Below are 10111 nucleotides of genomic sequence, written 5' to 3' on the forward strand. Positions count from 1 at the left end.
CGCAATTGATTTGAGATGTTATCATATCATCAGCGTGGCGGGTTAGGATATCGGTTACTCAGTACAAACGCAATCGTAGGGTGCTGTTCATTGGGAATTCACTCTATAACCCCTCATCTTTAACCATATATCCTCTCCAGAGCTGGTCCAGACAGAGATGCACCACGTGCGGACGCTGAGGATCATGTCTGAGGTGTACAGTAAGGGCCTGCAGAAGGAGGTGCAACTGGATACCCAGGTGGTGGAGCGAGTGTTCCCCATGCTGGACGAGCTCCTGGAACTACACACACACTTCTTCGCACACCTCCTGGAACTCAAGCGGAAATCGTCCATCGAGGGCCGGGACGACGGTAGCTTCCTCATCCGCAAGATAGGAGACGTGCTCGTCTCACAGGTCAGCATGGGGGGTGGGGGGGGGGGGGGGGGGGACTCGGGAGTTTAGGTGACGTTGTGGAAATGTTGTGGGAATGTTGTGGAAATGTTGATTATTAGGCTAATCGGTTTGTTGGTATTAATCTCACGGGATTTTCTTGTGTGGTGTTCAGTTCTCGGGTCCCAATGCCGACCGCATGAAGAAAGTCTATGGGAAATTCTGCAGCCGCCACAACGAGGCGGTCAACTTCTACAAGGAGCTTCACACCAAAGACAAACGCTTCCAAGCCTTTATCAAGGTATGGTGTCAGCATGATGTTTGTTTACCCATCCTAGTCTCACCATTATAATGTATGGAAAATAATCCCTCTCTCCACCAGGGGGTGCCAACACTCTGTTGTGATTTTTTTGGGGTTGCATTTAAACACACATTGACATCTGCTAAAGTCATCATTAAGACATTGTATGAAGCACTATATGAGTATCTCTATTTAATTTGTTTTTCAGAAAAAGATGAGCAGCACAATCGTCCGAAGACTAGGCATCCCAGAGTGCATCTTATTAGTGACACAGCGAATAACAAAGTACCCTGTGTTACTACAGAGGATACTGCAGCACACAAAAGGTGAGAGACACCTCCTGTGAGACTTATAATTCCACCTCTACTGAGTATTGTGATATAGTGTTATTCTTTATGCTTTGAATGCCACTTGTTAGCAGAAAGAACCGCGATGGAGATTGTTGGGAAGTCTTGACCTCTGTACAATATGTATTGAAGTGACATGCTGATCTTTGACATGTGCAGAGAACGAGGAGGACCATGACGATATAACCCAGGCTCTGAGGCTGGTGAAGGAGATTTTAAATGCGGTGGACAGCAAGGTGAACGAACACGACAAGAAGAAACGGTTAAAAGAGGTGTACAGTCGTACGGACAGCAAGTCCATTCAGAGGATGAAGAGCGGCCAGATGTTTGCACGGGAGGACCTGGTGCGAGGCAGGCGGCTGCTGCATGACGGACCACTGCAGCTCAAGAACTCTGCAGGCAGGCTAAAGGGTACGGCACCAGCCTCATTTATCACGGTCTCCCTCTCTGTCTTGCTCTCTCCTGTCTATCCTCTCAATCCGTTTCTTTCTCCATCTCCTCCCTTTCTCATCCTCTCCTCTCTATCTGTATTTTTCGTGCCCTTCTCTCCCTCTCTTTTATCGCTCTACCTCCCCTCCCCCTCTCCCCCCTTCTCTCCTCCACTGATCCCGACTCTGTTCTTTTCCACAGATGTCCAGGCCATGCTGCTGTCTGACGTGTTTGTGTTCCTCCAGGAGAAAGACCAGAAATATGTCTTTGCCTCACTGGTATGTTATGTTTGTTATTCATTATGTATTATGCACATTGTTCCCTATGGTGCCACACACTGTAGTATTCCTACCTCTAAGAATTCATAAAAAAAACATGTTTTTTTTTACAATACAAGTATTAGTTTACTGCAAGATTAGCTTGCTCTGCTGTTACAATACAGGTGTATCTATGTTTTTCCAGCTATATTGTGTAAGACTGGCACACAAGGCTATTAGATGTAGATGCACGTTTTAATGACTTTGGCATGGTTACACTCTTGGCAGAATTTTGCTATCCTGCAGTTTTTTAAATCGTTCAGTGGAGATTGGAGTTTTCATTCAGTTCCCTTTTCCTTGGGCTAAACATTGCATTTCCCCAAAGTAGCTTCCATAGAAACCTCCCACTGGTCTATACATCCTTGAATAGAACTCTGGTCTAAACATCCTTTCACCTCCTTCCTCCCGCTCCTTCCCTCTCTCTCTTCCCTCCATTCCTCCCTCTGTCTTTCCCCTCCACCCCCTCCCTCTCCCATCCCTCAGGACCAGCGCTCGACGGTGATCTCCCTGCAGAAGCTGATTGTGCGGGAGGTGGCTAACGAGGAGAGGGGTCTCTTCCTGATCACAGCAGGCATAGAGAAGCCAGAGATGGTGGAGGTATTGGCCAGCACCAAGGAGGAACGCAACACCTGGATGCAGCTCATACAGGACGCCATGCACTCCATGTGAGTCAGTTAGACAGGAACACACATGGATATAGAAATACTTGAATGGGAGAAGCCCCTCAGACCACAGCAATTCTATTATTCTTGAATATGTCACACACATTGTATATCCACAGATACAGTATAGAGCATATTAGCTTGACACTACATTTACGTTGACATTTTAGTCATATAGCAGATGCTCTTATCCAGAGTGAATTACATTTAGTGTGTTCATCTTACGATAGCTAGGTGGGACAACCACATATCACAGTCATTGTAAGTACATTTCTCCTCAGTAAAGAAGCTATAAGCAAAGTCAGTGCTAGTAGGGAAAAAAGTAAAGACGTGAGTGTTAGTTTACAAAAAAAATGTAAAAAAAAAATTTCCCATGCAGTGTAAATGGTTTGATTGATAACTGGTTGTGTATGTGAACAGAGAGAAGGATGACGATGAGGGAATCCCCAGTGAGACGGAGGAAGACAAGAGACTGCTGGAGACCAAAGCGCGGGAGATGAGAGGTAAAACCTGTTCTCTTTTGTTCTGCTAACCATTTGTCCCAAAGCGGTGGTCAGTGGCGCGATAGACGGGTAATAAACACAGTGGGTCTCTCTCTGTCTGTTCCTCTTAGAGCTGCTGAGGAAGAAGGACGAGCAGATCGTGTGTCTGTTGGAGGAGAAGGTTAAGGTGTTCAGGGACATGTGTGAGGGAGGCAGCGGCCCGGCAGAGGAGAACAGCCCAGCCCAGTCCATCAGGACCAAGATGCTGTTCAGAGCCACCCCAGACTACGTCACCAAGGGAGAGCCCATCATGAAGGATGCCCTGAGGGAAGGTGAGTCAAGAGTGGACGGTCGGCTGCCCAGAGACCACACACACAACACAGGTGACCCTTTATCCAATCACTGGTGACCTATTGAATTACTTGGTCACATGGCCCAACCAGTGATTTTCCCCTGAAGACACACAGAACCAATCAGAAGTAATCAGGGAATTACCTGAAAATCCCCTTTATATAATATAATGCCAGTAGCAGCTGAAAGACCAGGGCAGAGAGATTACAGAATACTGCTGAAAACACGTTTTTGACCTAAGTCAGAGTGATATATGGTTACTTGTCATAGTTATTTATATCCTTGTTTTTCCTCTGCAGACAGGGATGGAATCAATGCATAAGTGTAATCTGATTCAGCTGTGTAGAAAGAAAACAAATGGATTGCTTTAATGCTGCAGGTTGAGTAATGGGCCAGATATTGATATTTTCCTCCTTTTCTCCTCCCTAAGTAAGCCAGTTTATGTAGGTCTGACCGGGTTGCTTCAGCTGATAGAGTAGTGTGTGTAGTAGTCTTTACTGAAATCGTACAGTACGATGTGTGTGCGTGTGCGTACATGTAACCAGGCAATGGTCACAAGACCTGGCAAATAGCAATGATAAACAGCACACAACTGTGAATGATTTTATGTCACGGCACTGCAAGAATACAGCACCAGAGTAGAGGTCTGCGCGGGCCTGATTTCTTCATACCGCACTGCCCGCTCCCTCATACTTTTCATCCCGCACCCGCTGCTCCCACTGCTTTTCATCCCGCACCGCCCGTTCCCACTGCTTTTCATCCTGCACCGCCCGTTCCCACTGCTTTTCATCCTGCACCGCCCGCTCCCACTGCTTTTCATTCCGCACCGCCCGCTCCCACTGCTTTTCATCCCGCACCGCCCGCTCCCACTGCTTTTCATTCCGCACCGCCCGCTCCCACTGCTTTTCATCCTGCACCGCCCGCTCCCACTGCTTTTCATCCCGCACCGCCCGCTCCCACTGCTTTTCATCCCGCACCGCCCGCTCCCACTGCTTTTCATCCCGCACCGCCCGCTCCCACAGCTTTTTATCCCGCACCGCCCGCTCCCACCGCTTTTCATCCCGCACCGCCCGCTCCCACTGCTTTTCATCCCGCACCGCCCGAAGCAGCGAATTCTGAGAGTGTATGAATAACGTGAAAAACATGTTATTTTAATACAATATGTAGGCTAATGCATACAAGGCAGAAAGACTATCGTTTCCAAATATTCTGCAACAAAAAAACAAAGTATTAATCCTGCAGTTGTCTGACCGCCTGCCCTCAGCATGAAAAATGCAAACCACGCCGCAATGATCTCTGTAGCCCTCTACACCAGAGCGCAGGACCTATCTTCACGGGTGTGGTTTGTTTGTTTCATTTCAGTGGAAACTCTCCATGTGCTGGTGAATGGCAGTCTAGGCGGGGCCGTGGGGCAGCAGGTGTCCAGTACCCAGGATGCATCGGGGGGTAGTGTGGGGCCGGTTTGTCTGCCTCGTCGCGCTGAGACCTTCGGAGGCTTCGACAGCCACCAGATGAACATCTCCAAGAGTAAGAACACCTCCCTCTCTCCTGATGGACTGGCTGTCGTACTGCAGCTGACTGTCGTTAACAGTAGCTGTGGGCTAAAGGTGTCCTCTTTTTCATTCCAGACGGAGAGAAAGAAGAGGGGGAGGACTCATTAGACCTTCGGAGGACTGAGTCAGACAGTGTGTTGAAGAAGGTAATTACAACTAAGCTCAGAGGTGTGTGTGTGTGAGTGAGCCACAGTAAAGGATGCACGCACAACACACACCCACCACAATGCACACGCACCACACACATACACACACACACACCACACACACACAGTGCACTTTGTGCATGAACTTTACATTCTTTGGAACTCTCCTAACCTATGCCACCAGGAGGGATTTAAATTGAGCTGTCTCTCAATAGGCCTGCTTCTGCCCATCACCACCACTGACATTAACAGACAGACATTAGCCCGGCCCTGGGCCCTGGACTGAGGTCTGAGCTAAGCTGAGGAAGTCCATATCGTTAAGGCTCCATTAGGCTAGGTGATGCCCCTGGGCCGGGCTGTGTGGGAGCAGCCCTGTGCTTTGAACGCCTGTAATCTCCTCTGCACAGGCCCAGGCCTCTCTGGCAGGCAGGTGGGATCAAGCTCTTCCTCCTCCGAGGAGGTGATTAACGTGGCCCCTCGCCTCAGTAGCTCCTTAATATCTCAGTAACTAACTGCAGCTGTGCTTGTCTTCATCCACAGGGGGGCAACAACAACCTATTGCTGCTGCTCAAGAGGAACAGTGAGGTAGGTCTGACTCCCACGCTATGTTACACTACCAGCATACTGTACATCCCTGACTGACTAACTGGCTGTGTGAGAGAGGAATTACTGCTTGCTCCCACGCCTCTCTAGTCTCTGCTGGACAGCGCTATGCAGTAGGTTATTTCATAGGAAGTATTTTATTGTATGTGTACCTACTGTGTAACCATATGCAGAAGTGACGTGTTTTATCATCTCTCTTCCTGACTAATAGCAGGTCCTCCACAGTGTCACATATCTCCATGATCTCCTCAACACGCTGCAGGTACGGACACTCTTCCTCACATCTCCTCTCTGGTTAGACCACAAAGAGCTGCTAACCAGGCACACAGACACGCACGCGATCCATTAGTATAGGGGATAAAACTGTTTACATCCGTGTGTGCTCTGCAGGCAGTGGTGGTTCAGCAGGACACCTTCATCGAGGACCAGCGTCATGCTCTGGCTGAGCGGCCAGCCTCCCGCCACTCCTCCACCTCCTCCCTGTCCTCCTCCTCCTCGCGGCCCAACTCCCTGATCGAGCAGGAGAAGCAGCGCAGCCTAGAAAAGCAGAGGCAGGAGGTGGCCAACCTGCAGCGCCAGCAGGCGGCCCACGCCGAGGAGAGGAGGAGGAGGGAGAGGGAGTGGGAGGTGAGGGAGTCGGGGCTGAGCGACAGGGAGGCGCAGGTGAAAGAGCAGGACGAGGAGACGTTGAGGAGGCGCGGGCAGCTGGAGGAGGAGAGGCAGGAGCTGCAGAAGAGGAAGGAGGAGTATCAGAGGGATCTGGAGAGGCTGAGGGACGCCCAGAGGAAGTTGGACAGAGACAGGGATACCCTGCGGCGGGAGGCTGAGATGGTGGAGCAGATGAAAAAGGCTGAGGTGAGCTAGAACAGTTGGTTCTGCAATCCCACCATGCTGCTCATTGCTCTCCGTCTGCCACCTTATACTACTGCGCTCCAGAAAGGACGTAACTGCTATTATGTGACAGCGATTTTACCACAAATGACTACACATACATTATTTAGTGATGCCCTTAGAATAACCCTTTACTTACTGCTTACCCTAACCTCCACCTGGGCTCAAGCCTGAGCTTCTAATCCTAAAGCTAACTATTTTTCTCGTTGCGTGGTGTTTGATTTGATCGGTAGGCAGAGCAGGCACACAGGACCCAGCGGACGCCCTCCTCCACCTCAGAGGAGTCCATGAAGTTCCAGAGTTCCACCTCTCTGGATAAAGAGCCTGGTGGAGGGGAGGCAGAGCTGTCCTCCTCCCCCGCCACCAAAGAACCCTTTCTCAGGATGGGCTCCAAGAGGAAAGGGAAGAACCTGAACCCCTTCTCGTCCTCTTCCTCCAACGCCAGCTCTAAGGCCCAGAGCAGCACAGAGGGCCAGAACCAAATCCCCAACCGCCTGATGCAGCTGGCCATGACCAAGGACAAGAAGGAGAAGAAAAAGAAGAAGGGGAAGGGACAGCAATCACAGCCAGGTACAACAAGCAGCACACGTCTTTGTAAGGAAAATAGAGCCATGGTAAAGGTCTACTTACCTGTGCTAGACACTGAGGGATGTTGTTACAGTGTAGTCTTAATTAAATTATACCTCCATCTTTCTTCTCCACAGATCCCCAGAACACTGGGGTCACAGAGCTTCAAGCCGATGGAGAGATCTTCTTCTGCTGATTCCTTGGTCCTCCACTATCCCACAATGCCCCACACTCACAATGACTGCATCAGCTGACTGCCCAGACTCTGTACTAGCGTGGGAAGATAGATATGCACCCCATTGACCTGAAGGGGATGGCCATGGACAGGAAGTACAACTAGAGGATTTCCTGTGACCTTTATAGGGAAACATGCAGACACTTCCCAGCAATTCTGAAGTGTCGAGTTGTGACTTTTGGATGAACAGAATTAGGATTCTGCAAGTCTGATGTGGCATGGATTGGACTGGCTTGCATGGGTTGGTTGCCTTGGCTTTGATAGTGTTCAGATATGATTTGGACAGTTTCAGGAGTTATACCATGGCTAGAGGAAGTTTTATCATTCATGAAGTATACAGTAGCTAACATTCATTTTCTATCCGAAGGGAAGATCTGCGGGTGCCGTGGGACCTGTTATAGAATGTTCTGCATTTTGCAAATTCAAGTATACCCTAATAGCCAAAATGACAAAAGAGAGCATACACACTATTTAACAACTCCAGTTCAGTGAGTCAAGCTTATACAATGGTGTTTCTTGTCATACTTGTCAAGGTATTGCTTAACACTGGGCCCCATAATGCTTCACTCCCGCCTGTAAGGAACTAGAGGCTAATTTCTCCCATCAACTCTACATCAGAAGTTATGCAATGTAATCACTCAAATGGGTGGCAGGTAGCCTAGTGGTTAAGAGCATTGGGCCAGTAATCGAAAGGTTGCTGGTTTGAATCCCTGAGCTGCTTAGGTGAGAAATCTGCTGTTTTGCCCTTGAGCAAGGCACTTAACCCTAATTGCTCCTGTAAGTTGCTCTGGATAAGAGTGTCTGCTAAATGACTAAATGGTAACATTTTAAAAGTTCTAAAGAAAAGCGACTCAAGGTCCGGGCAGAGGAAACATGACTGACTCAGAGTTATGAGAGGAGGATGAATGAGTCTGGGAGAAATGGAAGACGAGCAAAGAGAAAGAATAGCTTATAGCAGAGGAGAGAAAGATGAGCATGTCTCAGAGAGAGCGAGAGAGCCAAATGAGGAAGAAAGAGAGTCTGTAAGGGAGATAATTGTCCACTTTGCAATTGAATGTAATGATGAAAACTGTTTGTTACGGTTCCAGCAGACTGAATGGGTAGAAGAAACATTTGCGGTACTTGTTGTATTCCTCCACTGCACACTTGAATTTGTGAACCATTTTATTTGTCAATCACTGCAATGCAATACTGGCACACCCGGTTTGAAGGTGATGAGCACTTTAGATTATATTCACTCTGTTACAAGAGAAGAGACTTTCTCCTTGACTTTGAGTGACAATCATTCAAATGACCCAGACTGAGTCGAAACTAAGGAATAGCTATTTTACAAGAATGGACCGAAATTCTGATTATCTTCCCCTAGTAATATTTGAATGCTGATATTGGAATGTATTAATCTAGACCTGACCAACCATTCCCTTTGTTAATCCCATTGGAATTACACTGATAAATCAGCCTGCGGGACAGGCTGTTCTTTTATTAAAACCAAACCGAACCTTTACTCTGGACAACCCCATATTTCCCTATTTTCCCTGCAGTCTGCTCTTGTATTGATGGACTGTGGTGCCATAAACTCTCTTGTGCCTCTCAAATGGTCCAGAATAATTCAAGTCCCTGGATTTTATTCATTGATTTTTTTCCCCCCTTCCACGCTCCAGTTTCGGGTTTTGATTCGTATAACCAGAGCTGCATAAAGCCTAATATTTCAGCAGAGGTATGTTCTTTCTCTTTTCTGCCGATGAGCAGAATTGAAAGCGAAAGCAAAGCAAGGCCATCCCCTCTCCTGACTGTCTGTAAAACTGAAATATGGTGCTAATCACTAACTCATAACTGTTCAGCTTATTTTTTTTTTTTGACCATCAGACAGAGCTTTGTCAATTTTTCCCACCACTATTCACTCTGTGGCATTTGTCATCTTGATATCTCACAACAATTCCCCCTGGTCATGTATATAAAACGTGAATCACCACGTTAACATGGTGTATTATGGCCTTGCTTAGTGATTTTACAAAAGTGAAAGCATAGGAAGGGATCATTTGGCATTTTGATTGATTGGGTCATTCACACACTGACTTGCATTAATAGACAGATTCCACTTTTGACAGGTGTGAACGCACCTACAGTAGATCCTACCCTACCACTTCATATTCCTCCAGGAATATATGCTAATTATTCCGTCAACATGAACTGTCATGGCCGTCTTATGGTGTGGAAGTTGAGCAGTGCTACAGTAGCTCTGAAATGTTGTACATGACGCATTGTGGCAAATGCAAAGATATTATGCTCAAATTGAAATGCACTATTAACCAGCCTCTGTGAGGGGGTTGGAGTGTGTTTGACAGTGAGACTGTAAACCAGTGCTTTTAAGGTAAAATGTTGTTTGTACTAAAAAGGTACAATTTTTATTTTCTTGCTGAATTCCATGTAAAAAAATAAAATAAAAAAAGGGCAAAGCAACAATTATGTAAATATGTGTCATGTACAAATTCAACTTTTAAAGTATTGATTGTGGATTTTTGGATCAATTTAAGCTTTTTATAATGAGGCTTTATTTATCAGTGTCCTCCCTGTTTTGGAGGCATAAAATGTACATTGATTTTCCCCTTAATAAAGAACTATTATTGTTTGTCAACTGAGATGTGTGTCTGTGTCTATTTTCTCCCCTTGTTTTCGTGTGTTAATAGCTTGTACTAGAATAGAATGGCTTTGGTGTACCCATGGACCACACATAATGGCCAGTCAGTCAGGAGAGGATCTTGTTTCACAGTTATTGGGTGAATGTATGCCTTAATTGACTTGACTGATGCCAACTGCATGGAGGGTATGTTTGATTTAGCCACCTGTTGTTACTCTC

The 10111-nt window shown here is 47.1% G+C and overlaps 1 protein-coding gene across 43 annotated transcripts in view; it reads left to right on the plus strand.

Moving 5' to 3' along the window:
* Positions 1–9893, plus strand: part of akap13 (A-kinase anchoring protein 13) — a 94507-nt gene extending 84614 nt beyond the window's left edge. For 33 of the 43 annotated variants that reach the window (XM_036953029.2, XM_036953046.2, XM_036953032.2 and 30 more), the window contains 15 exons: positions 141–394; positions 546–671; positions 880–997; positions 1178–1429; positions 1649–1725; positions 2248–2429; positions 2847–2929; positions 3040–3240; positions 4622–4786; positions 4888–4958; positions 5499–5543; positions 5773–5823; positions 5952–6416; positions 6686–7022; positions 7157–9893. In XM_036953029.2, the coding sequence (XP_036808924.2) occupies positions 141–394; positions 546–671; positions 880–997; positions 1178–1429; positions 1649–1725; positions 2248–2429; positions 2847–2929; positions 3040–3240; positions 4622–4786; positions 4888–4958; positions 5499–5543; positions 5773–5823; positions 5952–6416; positions 6686–7022; positions 7157–7215 (2486 nt within the window). In that variant the 3' untranslated portion in view covers positions 7216–9893. The remainder of the gene's footprint in view (positions 1–140; positions 395–545; positions 672–879; positions 998–1177; positions 1430–1648; positions 1726–2247; positions 2430–2846; positions 2930–3039; positions 3241–4621; positions 4787–4887; positions 4959–5498; positions 5544–5772; positions 5824–5951; positions 6417–6685; positions 7023–7156) is intronic. The other 10 variants (XM_036953038.2, XM_090204775.1, XM_090204769.1 and 7 more) reach the window with 1 other exon arrangement.
* The last annotated feature ends 218 nt before the right edge of the window (positions 9894–10111 follow it).

This window comes from Oncorhynchus mykiss, chromosome 2 (genome assembly GCF_057628025.1).
Source record: "Oncorhynchus mykiss isolate SJ-2025 chromosome 2, ASM5762802v1, whole genome shotgun sequence".
NCBI classification, from domain to species: domain Eukaryota; kingdom Metazoa; phylum Chordata; class Actinopteri; order Salmoniformes; family Salmonidae; genus Oncorhynchus; species Oncorhynchus mykiss.